Source organism: Chenopodium album, chromosome 7 (assembly GCF_948465745.1).
Source record: "Chenopodium album chromosome 7, dcCheAlbu1.1, whole genome shotgun sequence".
In the NCBI taxonomy this organism is placed as follows: domain Eukaryota; kingdom Viridiplantae; phylum Streptophyta; class Magnoliopsida; order Caryophyllales; family Amaranthaceae; genus Chenopodium; species Chenopodium album.
The window spans coordinates 3,036,569-3,052,512 of record NC_137840.1 but is presented as its reverse complement, the minus strand read 5'-3'; the positions used below and the strand labels follow the sequence as shown (position 1 = coordinate 3,052,512).

The 15,944-nt window shown below is 36.8% G+C and overlaps 1 protein-coding gene across 1 annotated transcript; it reads left to right on the top strand.

The window, feature by feature from the left end:
* The first annotated feature begins 1,450 nt into the window (after positions 1 to 1,450).
* LOC145639874 (uncharacterized) lies at positions 1,451 to 3,217 on the top strand. Its single transcript, XM_081691199.1, has 2 exons — positions 1,451 to 1,495; positions 2,813 to 3,217. The coding sequence occupies exons 1-2, from the start codon at positions 1,451 to 1,453 to the stop codon at positions 3,215 to 3,217; spliced, it is 450 nt and encodes a 149-aa protein (XP_081547325.1).
* The last annotated feature ends 12,727 nt before the right edge of the window (positions 3,218 to 15,944 follow it).

Below are 15,944 nucleotides of genomic sequence, written 5' to 3'. Positions count from 1 at the left end.
CTAGATGCTTTTTAATGTCTACATAATTGCACATTTTCAAATTTCAAAGAATTTCCCGCCATACCATAGGCTGACACGAATAAACGCAAGACAACAAAAAGCGTTGCAAAATTTGATTATGTGGACAGGAAAAATCATCGCTAAAAAACTACATACATTTGGGATAATGCGCGAAATACGTAATTTTGGACGCTTCGTATATTAGTTTGGACAATAAAAAGCTCGATGCTTTTTTGTGTCTCCGAAAAATTTTCGACTCTTGGATTTGCAACGCTTTTTTGCAGCGTCGAGAAATATTTTTTCGACGCTTTTTAGCGTCGAAAAAAGGCCTAAAAAGCGTCCAAAAAACACGCATTTTTGTAGTAGTATGTATGTACTCAGCTTTGCTGATTGCGTGCTTTTGTGTGTTTTCTTTTGGTCATGGCCTTCGCCTTTCAATGACCCTGTGATGATCCAATTATTACACTTGTATTATTGGGGAGCAGTATTGCACAGGTTAGCTTGATGATGTGAAGTTCGGGGATTTGACATACGCATTGTCAAGGGATTGGTGTGATTGAGAGTATTCGTTCTTTGTGTTGAACTTATTTATGTTTTAATATTTTAATTATGTTTTGGGATTTTTAATATTGGTTTGGTTTTGATAAGGGCCTTTATGGTTCCAATTTGTAAGCTTTGACTTATTGGTTTTCTAAATTATATTATTTAAAGATGTAAGTTGGATTTCCGCTGCAATACTTTGATAAAGCCTTAACGTTTTAACACGTGGCGGTAACATGTCAATGGTTCTCCTCTATTTTTATTTAAAGTAAGTGGTTTGGAAAAGGGAGAATTATTGGCCTTTTTTTAGCTAATCTTGTCAACCCTCTTTAAAACAGCTTTGTCAAGAATCGAACCATTGATGAAAACATCATTATCATCAAGGAAATGGCTCATTACTTTAATAAAGAAAAAAAAAAGGAAGAAACATCATGGCTCTTAAAATTGACCTCACTAAAGCCTTTAATAGTATTGAATGGGATTTTATTAGAGAAACTCTTCATGTTTTAAATTCCCTGATCTCAGTAATCTCATTCTCTCTTGCATTAGCTCTAATTCCATCTCGGTGCTTTGGAATGGGGAGATTGTTGAACCTTTTCAACCTTCAAGGGGTATCCATCAAGGAGATCCTCTTTCTCCTTATATTTTTGTGTTATGTATGGAAAGGTTGTCCCAAATGATTGAGGATGAGGTAAAACAAAAAAATTGGACCCTGTCAAAATTACCAAGGATGTGGGCATTTCCCATTTGTTTTATGTAGACGATGTGTTCTTGTTTGGAAGGGTTAATTCCAAAAACATAAACACTATGAAGCGCATCCTTGGTGATTTTGGTAAAGCTTTAGGCCTTTGTATTAACCTTTCCAAATCCATCATCATTTTTCCCTCTAGAATGTCACACTATATTAGGAATGATATCTCCAATTTGGCTGGAATCAAAAGCACCTCTTCCTTTGGTAAGTACCTAGGAGTAATGATCCGTCCAAATAAGCTCAAATAGGGGGACTATTTTGAATTTCTTGATAAAACTAAGGAAAGAATTAGGGGATGGCAAGCTGGATTGTTAAATATGGCAGGATGAACCACCTTGCTCAAATCTGTCCTTAATACCTACCCTCTTTTTGTTATGCAAACTAACCTCCTTCCCATTGGGCTGATTAATGAGTTAGAAAGATGGGGTAGAAAGTTCCTTTGGAATAGAGTGGATAGATCTTGTTACATTCCTAGAACTAAATGGGATATTATGTGTAAACCAATGGCTCTTGGTGGGTTGGGTATAAGGTCCCTTAATTAGGAGATGGAATGAAACTTTCATGGCTAAATTAGGTTGGAAGATGCTAAATCAAACTAACAAACTTTGGGTTTGGATTCTAGCTGGGAAATACCTAAACAAATCAAACTTCATGGACACTGTCCCTTTAACCTCCTCCTCTACCATTTGGAAAGATATTTTATAAGGCAGACACATTCTTTAACAAGGGTTGATTAGTACTATTGAAAATGGCAACACCACTTTTCTTTGGTTTCATACATGGGTGGGTGATGAACCTCTCTGTAATTCTACCACCATTCTATCCCCCCCAACCTTGCTCATTGGTGTGTCAATAGCATTATCAAGCAAGGTAGGTGGGATTTAACTGACATTGCTTTTCTCCTTCCCTTTCATATTCAACTCAAAATACTAGCTACTCCCCTCTCCACTATTACTTGCCCTCAGACAGAATTAGATGGAAGTTCACCAAAAATGGGGAATATACCATAAAATCAACCTATGATATACATCATTTCCCTATCCTCTCTCACTACTTCCTCTCATATTTTTAATTGGAAAAAAAATTTAGCATATTGAGATCCCCTTCAAATACAAGATGCTAATTTGGAATGTGGTTCACTCAATTTTACATGTTGGAACACGCTTAAATTGCAAGTTTCCCAATTTTGATCCAATTTGTGCTCGACGTGGAGGGGCTGATGAAGACCACCTCCACCTCTTCAGAGATTGTCCCTCCTCATCGGGATTCTAGAATATAATTTTTGCTAAAATTAGAGGAGCAAAAAAGGTTGTACTTTACCAATTTCAAAATAATGAATGGTGGGATTGGGTCTGTTTTAATCTCAATAAAAAAAATGAATAGAAAATTATTTTTGCAATTAGTATTTGGCCTTTGTGGAATTACAAGAACAAGGCAATTTTTGAGAAGTCTACGCCAAGAATTCAGCACCTATTTGCAAAATTCAGCAATGATCTTTATTGTAACAACACTATTTTACAGACCAGAAATGGTACCCCTATGAGTAATGGCCCTCCAGCAAAATGGAAGCTTCCTCAAATGGGGTACAAAAAGCTCAAGACTGAAAGAAGCTGGAAAGGAGAGAACAACGTAGGTGGTGGGGGAGTAATTAGGAATGATGATGGCTCGTGGCTAGTAGGTTTCACCTTGAAGCTAAGGGCAGTGAGTCCGAAAGCAGCTGAACTTATTACAATTAGGGAGGGTCTCATTGCTGCGAAGAAATTTAGCCTTCATCATCTTAATGTGGAGACAGATGCAAAAGCTTTGCAGAAAATGCTTGTGAATGCAGAGGACTACCTTCACCACAAACATGGAATGATATTCAAGACATCAAGAGGATGTTGGAGGAAGACTGGATCGTTATTTTCCTTCATGCAAATAGACTAACAAATGCAGTAGCTCATGGATTGGCCAAAATGGGAACGCAGATGACTAATGATGATTTGAAGTACTGCTACTACCCTCCCAAACCTATTGCTGATGTTTTTACCAAGGACCCAAAGCGCAACTAGTGTTGTATCCTGGGAGAGTCAAGCTTCTGGCAATTCGCTTGCTCTTGCTGAATTTTCAACTGCTATCTCGGCTAGTATTAGTGTTTATCTTGTTTATTTGATGTTCAAGAGTGCCGGTGTTTGTTTTATTATCATTTCCCTTTTTATTTTATGTTTCTATGTAATGAACAGCAAGTTTCTGTCTAATGTCCTTTACGCCTAATCTATAAATCTATCTTTGGTGCGTGTTAATAAAAAAAAATCCTCATACACCTATACTGCTATACATATCACTTTCACATCTTTTAATTTCAATCTTATTTTTTTTGTCTCCATAAATGAACAGCGGTTATGGTCTTCTCGAATTTATTAAGCCTGCTACCGCTGCACTGCCACGCTAACACTGACCTCCGTACGCACCAGTGCACCACCGCCCAACCACTGCAATATCGAGGTAGGCTTTCGATTTGTTTTTCTCCTTTTGTAGAAATTTAAAGTATTTATTGAATCGAATTATTCAATTGATTTGTAATAAATAATTCAATCATATTATTCATCAAATTACAATAATTTTACTCGGTTTTTAGGTGGATTAAAGTTCTACTTTTAGGAAAATAATTCAATCAGGCTTTTGTGAATGCAAAATTGCAGCAATTTCAATCAAATTACACTTAGTTTTTCGAATCATCTAATTTATTTAGAATCAATCAAATTGATCTTAGTAAAATTAATTTAACCTAGGTCAAATTTATACCCCTGATTGAATCGTTTCTCGGATTTCTAGGCTATAAATCGACGACTAGTTGCTGGTTCTCACAATCAAAACAAGTTTGTTCTTATCTATGTTGATAAAATGATGATATTGGCAGTTTCTTAAACTATTTTGAACTTTGATTTGATTGCAAAGCAATGGGTGTTCCTAGAATTCATAATATAAATATAATAGTAAAGGCTAAATACAGTTCCTTAACTCTTGTATTAGGATAAGTTTTAGTCTCTCTAAACTCTTTTGTGGCATTTTAATCCCTCCACCACCTTGAATGGTGTTTTTCAGCCCAAAGTTGAGGGACCTAGCCTAGTCAGCAAAAGTTGAGGGACCATGACTCATTTTTTTTCCCTTTTTTTTCTTCAATTTTTTTTTTGTTTGTCTTTTTCAATTTATTTAATGCTTTTTTACTATTGAAAAAAAATTAAATAATATTAATTATTATTATAAAAAAAAACCACCCATTATTATTACAACTCCTATTTTTAAAACATTATTATTATTATTATTATTATTATTATTATTATTATTATTATTATTATTATTATTATTATTATTATTATTATTATTATTATTATTATTATTATTATTATTATTATTATTATTATTATTATTATTATTAGTTTAAAATGAAAAAAAAACTATTAGTCGTCAGCTCGCCGCCCTAACTCCTCCAACCCCCTTACGCCGTCCGACCATCCCATCTCGTACGCCCCACCCCTTCCCGACCTTTCCTAAATTCAACCTTTCTCCCTTTCCCTTGGCCTGATACGCCGCGCCCAAATCACCCTTCCCCCGACACCATCAGCCATTCATTCCCTTCCCTGCCACCATCCCCCCTTCCCTAATGACCCCCCTGCACCTTTCCCTGCGCCGAAAACCCCAATACCAACATCCTCGCCTTCCTATTACTCACCCCGACTCACATAACCCCTACGAATTGAAAACCCCTAAAACTATCTCCGTCACTCCCAAATGGTGACCAAAACCCCAAATTGCTTATCCCCCACATGTGAAACCCTAGCGGCTATGGTTTTTGAGGGTGGAGGGAAGGGCGACGACAAGGTGGGGAAGGGAGAATCGGCAAGGGAAGAGAATGGGGTTGGGCGCCGCCGGGGAGTGGGGTGGGGAAGGGCAGGCAGCTTCGGGGGAGAGCGCTGGTTGGGATTGCCGTGGAGGGATGGTGTAATTTAAAAAAATTAATTAATTTTATTAATACAAAATTAATTAGGATATCCAATTAATTATTTAGTTAGGAGTTGTTTAATACTCATATTTGATTAAGAGTTATTTGAGAAATTTCCTAAAAAGGTTTAGGAAAAAAAATCTGACTCAACATCCCTAAACTATTTTGCTGACTAATAGTCCCTAAACTAATGCTTAGTCAGCATGGTCCCTCAACTTTTGGCTGGAAAACACCATTCAAGGTGGTGGAGGGACTAAAATGCCACAAAAGAGTTTAGAGGGACTAAAACTTATCCTAATACAAGAGTTGAGAGACTGTATTTAGTCTTTACTCAAATATATTGGACACCTCTTAACATGAATTATACTTGTATATATATATATATTATTTTCACTTATATATTATACTCGTATTTGTTTTTGTAGATTTGCAACTATCAAAGAAAGTGGGAAGAGAAGAAATAAGAACAATAAAAGGCATTTTTTTTTTTTGTTTGTTTAATTTGTTCCTCTTGTTATGTTTTTTATTTAATATGATTCCTCTGCTTCATTATATTCATGCTATATTCATTGCCCCATTGTAAAATGTAAATATTGGTTTGAATTTAAATGTATTCAATTATTATTTTTAAATTCAAATTCAATGTTACTCTATTAATTTTTTTCCTTAATAATTATAGCAAGAGACTAAAATACGGTTATCTTACTTGTCCGTTTTCTTTTGTAATGTTTATAGAACAGTCAAGTAGACTATCTGTTCTTTATGCCTTCTTAATTTTATACTTTTAGTTAGGGAATAGAGAACGGTTGTGTCTAACGACTATTCTCTATAGTTGAGGTAAAAGAACGCCTACATGAATCGTTCTATATACTTTCATAGGGCTTAGCAGAAGAACGAAACCATTTTATATATAAAGCCTTTTTTGTAGTAGTGTCCCCACTAGACCTGTTCAATGGGTTAGGGGCCCATTTAAAGCCTTAGTCCAGTCCTTTTATAAAAGGGTTTTACCCATCCAACATTTAAATGGGGTGGACTTTTAAAGGGCTATTAAATAATGGGTTTTTAAAGGTTTGGGTCTAAGTTAAAAAGGGCTGAAATTGGGTAACACTTAAGAGGCTTTTTGTATCCTAATTTTTCTGTTTGTTTCTAAAACTTCCTAACGTCAATTCCTTCTTCTTGCTCGCCGCTCTTAATCTTCAACTACCAAGGTATGTTTTCGTGTATTAATTTCTAAATTCGTTTGTTTTTATGTCAATTAATGTATTCTTGCTCGCCGCTCTCAATAATGTACGAATCTATTGATTTTGTGCTTGGATTTTAAATTATATAATATTTTTTGAAGTTTGAATGCTAATTGATCATCATCTACTCGATTTTAAAAAACTAAAAAGGAGAAATTTTGAAAATTGATTGGGATTTATGGAGTGTATGAAAGGTGTTTGATAAAATGACGCAATGAAGTTATTTATAGAAAAGGAAAGAAGGAGGTCTTAGAAGCCCTTGGTGCATCCTCAGGCATATGCTTCTTTGTGCCGATTGTGCGTCAATTCTTAAGTATGAATAGCATAATTAAAAAAAAAAAAAAAAAAAAAAAAAAAAAAAAAAAAAAAAAACCCTCCATTAGGTGAAAAAATTTGTGCTACTTTGCTGGTTTGTTTTCCTGTTTTGATACACTGTTCTGTTTCATTACTCATTAATATGAGATTGGTAACACCTAAAAATTTATTTTGGACCTACAATTTCGTGTACTTTTTTTTTTCTCTGTCTGATGCCTCTTTTGCTTCTTATTAGACTTCCCTGCGACCCTGCCTTAGCTCTTCCAATTTCCAGTGGTATATGTTGACATCAGAAGTGGATGTGACATAATTTGTGTAGTACTTGCATATGTGAGAAGTACACATTCTTCATTGCTACAAATTGACAACGGCACGAACTTAGGATCGTGTTCAAATCTACCAACACAATGGTTAATAAGAACTTTCTGTCTATTTTAAATGGGTCGGGCCGGGCTTATTGGCCCATTTTGGATTAGGCTTGGCCCGACCCGGCCCGGCCCATTTTAGATAAATCCCTGTCCGGACCGGCCCGACCCGTTGAACAGGTTTAGTCCCCACTAGACCTGTTCAATGGGTTAGGGGCCCATTGAAAGCCCTGGTCCAGCCCTTTTACAAAAGGGTTTTACCCATTCAACATTTAAATGGAGTGGGCTTTTAAAGGGCTATTAAATAATGAGTTTTTAAAGGGTTGGGTCTAAGTTAAAAAGGGCTGAAATTGGGTAACACTTAAAAGGCTTTTTTATCCTAATTTTTCTGCTTGTTTCTAAAACTTTCTAACGATAATTTTAAAAATTCCCAATTTACCCAAATTATGAACCCTAAAAAAATCCCCAAATTCTAAATCTTCAATTTATCACCTTCTTGCTTGTCGCTCTCAATCGATTACCAAGGTATGTTGTTCGATTTCGCTCAATTCTGCTTGATCAGTTTACAATTTCGACGGAAAATTCCATTTATAGGTATTTCAATCGAGATACCGGAAAGGGCATTAATTCTTTTTTTCGTTCTTGACTCGCTTGAAATGGAATAATGAATCTATTTCGTCGTTTCTTTGCCAATAAATCCAAATTTTTTGCAAGATATATGAGATTACAATGACCGATTCGATTAAGTTCTGAATAATACGGAATCCTATCCTGTTTTTTACTTGTTTAGTTTGTTTGTTCGATTTCGCTCAATTCTACTCTTTTTTTATCACCTTCTTATTTGTATGATTTTGTGAGAACATGCGAACATGCTAATGTTTTGAGATAGTGACCACCTCTATGTACACTAATGCCACTAAATCTACAATCAATAGAATGAAAACTCCGTACTTAACCATTGACTTTTTCTATGTGATCCAACCAATTGAACCAATGTACCAAATTGATATAGTATTCCGTACTTAGCTCAAAAATAGAATACAAATATGGAGGTTTTGGTAGGTTGAATATTAGCATATACTTCTACTGCTGTACTTTGTTTATACATTTTTAGATGGGCTGGGCCGGGCCGGGCTTAATGGCCCATGGTTAAGTTTAGCCCATTTTAGATTAGGCTTGGCCCGGCCCGTCCCGGCCCATCTCATATAAAACCCTGTCCAGCCCGGCCCGGCCCGTTGAACAGGTCTAGTCCCCACTCAGCCACCCCGAAAACCCCTCTGCCGCAAAAGTTTCAATTTTTGGGTTTAGGTAGGGTGGGGTAAGTGTTAGCAAAGGTGGTGGTGGAAAAGGTGGTGGCTAGGAGTGTTTATATCTCGGCCCATGTCCCGACCCAAAATATTCGGGTACCCGAAATTTCTAGGTCGGGTCATAGGGTACCCGAATTTAATTACTCACCAATTTTATTTATTTTTTTATTTGACACAAATAACTCTACCAATTTTTGTATCTACAATAATTTATCATTTCCATAATTCAGCACTTTCATATGAGTTTATGGCTTAACTTAATGTAAAACTCATTATACAAAATTAAAACAAACAAATTTACAAACAAATATTAAAAGAACAAGGGCTAGATCTTGAACTTCCTTGTTCTATGTGAACTTGGACCCACCCAATGTTGTACATCTGACTCATCGATGTTTGCTTGTTTAGAATGATGGCTAGATCTTAAACTCGTGGTTGTTGCGGTGGGTACGCGTTGGATTAAGTTTCGCCCAACTCATAATTGGCGAATTCGTAGGTTCAATTCCTACTGGATGCACGCCAATAGGGAAGCATTTTGCTGGGAAGGAAAGAGAAAGAGATAGGCGTATTACTCATGGTTACTCCATTGGCATTTTGTAAATTAGAAGATTGATATTTTGAGAGATGGAGGCGCTAGAGAAGTAGAGAGAAGTCTGAGAATTTGAGTGTAAGGGTTTTTTTTTTTTTTTTTACAGTGTGAGGTGAGTGAGTGAGTTTTGAGTTGTGAGAAAATGAAACCCTAGGGCCTAGGCTAAGTGGGCTGAGCTAGTGGGCTGGTTGAGGACTTCAAGAAAAAAAAATTTAACGAGTATCTGCGAATTAGGAAAGCTGACCCATGTCCCGACCCGCGAAATTGCTATTTTAGCGAGACGGGTACCCGACCCGAAAAAAACAAAAAAATTAGATAATTTCCCATCAGATTTTTTGCGCGTCATCAAGTATTCAGGGCGGGACAACCGGGTCGGGTTTTTTTAAACACCCATAGTGGTGGCGGTGGAGGTTTTAGTTTTTGAGGAGAGAGGAGAGATAAAGAAAAGGAGTAAGAAGGAAAGCGAGAGAATTAAAAAAAAAAAATTAACCTATTTAATAGGTTAAAGGTCAAATGGATGTGTTAATAAAGGGGGTATAAAAATTGAATTTTTTACTAGAATAAATAAAGGTTGGATTTTTTTGGGAAGAAATATCAAATGTTGGATTTTTTTTATTTCAATTTTTTCCTTTTTTTTTTTTAATTTTTTTTTTTACAATTTTCTTTAAAAAAAAAAAATTATTAATTAAAAGAAAATCACCAACCCTGTCATGAGCCTAGCCCCAACACGTACTCTTCCACGGCCAGTGATACCAACTCCTACCCTACCGCCGTCGTGAATCGAACTCAGCCCCAACCACCCAATCTGCCGCTATCGGCGAAAAGCCAGTCCCACCATTGTAAATATCGGCAAACCGCACTTCAAGGTTTAGGTTGGTTTGTGGGCTTATTTCGGGGTACGTGGGATAAGTGAGGGGACTTTGAGGCAGTTTCAAGGAGGTTGGATGGTTAAGGGGTGGCTATAAGGTCAGTTTCGGGGTACGTGGAATGGGTGAGGGGATTTTAAGGGTGTGGCAATGGTCGAGGCGGTGGTTGCGGAGATGGTTTCGGGGGTGTAAGGTGGGTTTTAGGGTGGTTATGAGGTGCGGTTTTCAGTGCCACGGATGGTTGAGCAGTGGCTGGGGAGAAGGGAAGGGGCGAAAAGGGTGGTTAGGGGAGTGGAAAGTTTAAAGGGGTTAGGCTATGGTGGTGTTATGGGCGGTGGGCTCACTAGGAGGGGAGGGGAAGGGAGGAGAGAGATTTTTTTTTAATTAAAAATCAATTCTTATAAAAGAAAATTGAAAAAAAAATCCTAGCCAATGAGAGTATGACACGTGTTTAGGCTTAACCTTTTAAAAAGGTTACTAGTATTTTAATCTATATTGAGCAGATGCATGTCAAAGCTTGTTTTATTATGGAATAATCAAAAGGTTGTTTTATATTTGGAAGATCGTTCAAAGATCATTTTATTTTTTACTGTTATAAAATAGGACCTTTTTGGGACTTTGAATTTGATTGAGGAAACAATGTAAAGCTAAATGAGAAAGTAATTTAAAATGAACAAAATAAAACACACCAGATTTATAGTGGTTCACTCAAAATGAGCTACATCCACCTTGGGGAGATTGGAACTTGTAGTACTCTTCAATGGAGAAAGATGGTGTTCTCGGTGAGCTAATTTTAGATCTATGTCTCACTTGTGTTTCTTTCTCTCCCTCTCTACAATGATAAAACAAGAGTATATATAGTGCAACAAGATCAACGGTTAGGATTACATCCCGAGGAAAAAAAAAACAAAAAAATAAATCGAAGCGCTGGAATAAGGGATCGATGGTTCGACCGAACCTACCCAGAGTTCGGTTGAACTTGGGGTGGTTCGGTCAAACTTCTTCCTTGGTTCCACCGAACCAGCTCTAGAAAGTAAAAAAAGCAACAGGTCTGCCTCAAAAATAAGGTTCGACCGAACCCCTAAATAGTTCGGTTGAACTCTCGCACTGCGCGGACAATACTCCTTAAAACAGCCATAACTCCCTCGATTCTTAACCAAATCGAGCTTACCATTCGTTGGAAATATCTTGAGACGAGCTATCACCTCCAATTTGAATCATCTCAATATCATTTCTAAATCTTGAGATATGCTCATTTGAAGTCAGCCCTTGCCATGCTTCTTTACTTAAAGCTCCAAACACCATAGTATCAAAACATATATCAACGTATAGCATTGACAATTTTTCATATCAATTTTGTTGAAGCTTAAAGGTTTTGATGATGATGAACTTAAACTAAAGCAAACTCAAATCATAAAGGTTTATAAGTGTTTGATTAGTACAGGTGAAGTTGACCTTGAAGGTGAAGAGTAACTTAGGCTAAGACGACATGAAAAGACCTTTGAAGAAAAGTCAAACAATATAGAAGAAGAGTTCTCTAACAAGAACTGAGTTCCTTAACAGGAATGTTCCCTAACAGGAACTTGGAGGATGTAAGGTGAAGACAGTTTGTTCTGGAAGGAACTTAGTCTGCGTGGTTCCAGTTGAAGACTGGAGAAAAAGTGACAGCAGGAACTTGGTCCTGGTCTGCGTGAAGCCCAAGTAATTCAATATTATAGAAACGCGGCACAACAAAATCAATTAAGTTAAGATTTTATCTTCTAGATTTATTGTTAAATATGTTAAGTAGATATGCATGAAACTTATTAGAAGCATGACAAAATAATTGGCAAATTTAATTAAACGGAAAAAGATAAAAGAAAGATTTTAAGAAAAAAATTTCGAGTTAATTTGTTCCTTAAAATCTGGTTTTTAAGAAAAGATATTATTCTTTTTGCTATAACTTATCATATTTTATTTTCCGAAAAGATTCTCTTAAAAGATTTACATAAAACTTTATTTTGTGATTTAGTTAAATTAACTTAATTATCTTTTGAAAAACCCTACTTGCTATACGAGTTAATCTTGTATATATAGTAGAGATCACATTTTCATAAGTTTTGTGAGTTTTGCGTAAAGAAATCTCTGAGCTTAATTTGTGTAAGTTTGCCAAGCTTTAATCTTGTCATATTAGTTTCATATTTCGTGCATTACTTGCCTAACATATTCTAGGTGTTATATTTTCTGTAATTGATTGGGTTATTGGGTGTGTGTGTGAATTTTATATTGCATACAGGTAAGATAGCTTTGAGTGTAAAGGCTGTGAAATAATACTGTGTGAGAGTACGAGAGAATTCAAGTATTGGGAACTTGAGTTGGGTAGGATAGGGTCCTACTGTGTAGCAGGTTTTATTTGGAACTTGTGAGTAAAGGTCTGTCATATAATAGGTTTGTAACTTGCTGTTTGCCCTATTATAGTGAATTGGTTTTTATCTGGAAATCCCTTAGAAGGGACGAGGTTTTACTTCCAGTTGGGCCTTAAAAGGTTTCCTCGTAAAATCTTGTGTGTGTTGCAAAGTTCGTTTTGTGTTCTGTTTTATATTTTGCAAAAGTAGTCACCAGAAACTCACCTAAAATTCACCCCCCCTCTTGTAGTGTTCGTTTCAACTAACAAATTTTATTTTGAAAATAACTACCTTATACATAAAATTTGTGTAGTTAGCCCTACTAAACAGAAGTTTGGATGATTTTCGTTTAAAAGTAGTGCTAACAACCCAAAATGTAAATATTAGGTAATCAAAATAACTGATTTGGATTAATTATAATTTTCTTTTCTAAATACGATCTAAATTTGCCTTGACCAATGAACGTGTAATAAGCTATTGTGGATCAACGCGGAAGGTTCCAATGGATACAGCCATTGATTTCTCATCCACACGAATGGATTATTAAAGAAAAACATTGAACGAATTGCACGAGCAACATGCAGGATAATGGCTATCACAACAACAATTCAAATTAAGACGAGCATTGAAATACCCACTTGAGCTCATACTAAGTTGCAGATCATGTGCTTTGCAGTCAGGAAACAGGATAGCACCTCAACAACATACATAATTTTAATATAGTGTAGGAGTGTTATCTAAGTGTATTCACTCACAAATCACAATAATAATGTGGAAGATGATGCATAAGATAATATAAGGTTCTCTGACAGTATGTATTGTGTAAAGAAACTGCCTGGTTTCTGATGAAGTGCACGTAAACTCGAATGGTCCCCAAAACTCAATGGAGTTAGAAAAATTATTGGTGGTACTTAACATATGACAAGTACTCCAGAGCTATAATTGAGATGGACCAAGGACACTACGAAAGGCCATTAGATGACTAAAGAATGGCATTGACAGATATCGGTACACATGGAGATCCACAAAACTGCATCGAAAAAACAGAATAGTCCGTGTGGTACCTTTCACAATTTGCACGTCTGCTTAATGCAAGAGACAACATCAAATTAATCATGTGCTTCATACTTGAACTCACATAACACCATCTCTTGCGTGCTTTGTTCTTATATCCGCCCCCTCTCCCTGAAGGTGTTGAGAGTTGGGGAAAAAATGTTGTATAGTATACAAGCAATATTAGAAAATAGCAACAACTTTACAAAAATCATGCATCAGTTACAGACTTGCAGGTTTATAAACATTAGGAATCAAAACAGAAAATGTGCACAAGGCAACTGTTATTCTCCAAATATAATGTCTCAAGTTGCATTTGTTTTTCACCTTTACTCAAATTCATAAAATCTTGATGCAGCTCAAAAATGATATCATTTTAAGTAAATGCGTATATATTTTTATCCTAATCAATGAAATACACTGATGCTCATGGGGAATGGCATTTATCGTTAATTATAGAAAACAGAGAAAAATGGTGTAAATCGAGGAATCTGTAATCTCTATTTCATAAAGATAAGATTGTTTAAAGATCTTAATTATGTAGTCTTTCTGTTAATGGAATCTCAAGATTCTTAACAGCTCACTGTTTAGTGATATGCTGTATGATTGAGTTTATCAAGGAAGGCTTGCATTATTGTTACTGAAAGAAGATAATTCCCTGACCATTCCTTAGCCTATCAAAGGCAATATATACAAACTAGTATACGTGAGGTAAGGCTACAATCAAGGGCCTAATATCCTATAATCAAGGAAGAGATAATATACACTATACATATATAACAAATATACAATTACAGAATATATTGATGATTATCAATATATTCTAACACTCCCCCGTAGTCTAAACGGGAGGTCCTCGAACGCTTAGACTGTCCCTGAAATCCTCAAATAAAACCAAGGGAAGTCCCTTAGTAAAAATATCCGCAATCTGATGTCGGGAGGGGACATGTAGCACACGAACTTGTCCACGAGCAACTTTTTCGCGAACAAAATGGATGTCCATCTCGATATGTTTAGTGCGTTGATGATGAACTGGATTGCCGGCGAGATAAATAGCACTAACATTATCGCAATATACCAATGTAGCTTTTCTGATCGGACAATGTAGCTCCAATAGTAAATTTCGCAACCAACAAGACTCCGAAACAACATTGGCTACCCCTCTATATTCAGCCTCGGCGCTTGACTTAGACAATGTGGGTTGCCTTTTAGCCGACCATGAGACTAAAGTATCACCAAGAAAAACACAATAACCAGAAGTAGAGCGTCTGGAATCCGGACAACCTGCCCAATCTGCATCTGTGTATGAAATCAGAGTAGAAATAGAAGAAGGATATAGATGAAGACCATGATCAAGAGTACCCTGTAAGTAACGCAAAATGCGTTTTAGAGCATTCATGTGCTCAATTTTCGGATCATGCATGAACAAGCAGATTTGTTGGACGGCATAAGTAATATCTGGTCTCGTGAAAGTAAGATATTGAAGAGCCCCAGCAAGGCTCCGATAGAGGGAGGGGTCTTCGAATGCAGCACCTGAACCACTTAGTTTCGGCTTTGTGTCCACCGGAGTTGGTGATGACTTACATGATGACATACCTGCTCTATCAATAATTTCTGTGGCATATTTTTTCTGAGACAAAAACAGACCCCCTGCATGACGAGTAACAGCTATCCCCAAAAAATAGCTAAGCTCACCCAAGTCTTTCATAGCAAATTCAGAGCTAAGAAGAGTAATAATAGACTTACGAAGCACATCAGACGAGGCCGTTAAAATGATGTCATCCACATATAACAAAAGATAAGCCATAGAAGTACCTTTCCGATACACAAACAGAGAATGATCAGAAGTACATTGGTTGAACCCAATAGAGCGGACATAGGTAGCAAACCTCATATACCAAGCCCGCGGAGCCTGTTTAAGGCCATATAGAGCTTTCTTCAACAAACACACATGATCCGGTTTGTTCGGATCCCGGAAACCCAAAGGTTGGTGCATGTAGACAGTCTCCTGAAGGTCACCATGTAAAAAAGCATTTTTTACATCTAGTTGATGAATTGCCCAAGCTTTTGATAAAGCTAAGCTAAGAACAGTGCGGATAGTAGCCGGTTTAACAACCGGACTAGAAGTATCACCGCAATCCACGCCAACCTGTTGAGTCTTGCCATCACCTACAAGACGGGCTTTATGCCTCTCAAAAGAACCGTCAGATTTTTCTTTGTGAGCAAAAATCCACATAGACCGAATCACATTAACATCAGGTGGACGGGGCACCAACTCCCACGTCTTATTTTTAATTAGAGCATCATATTCATCATTCATGGCCTTTTTCCAATTCGGGTCCCAAAGAGCTGACACTGGGTTACGGGGCAGCGGAGATTTAGAAGCTACAGTAAGAAGATTGAATGGTTTCTTGGGCTTAAAAATCCCATGTTTGCTGCGTGTAACTGGTGGTGTAGGAGGAGTTGGAATAATGGGCTGAATGTGGGGAGATGGGCTGGACGAGTCCAACTGATGTGGGCTTGTGGCAGACGGCCCAGAGCTTTGGGAGGG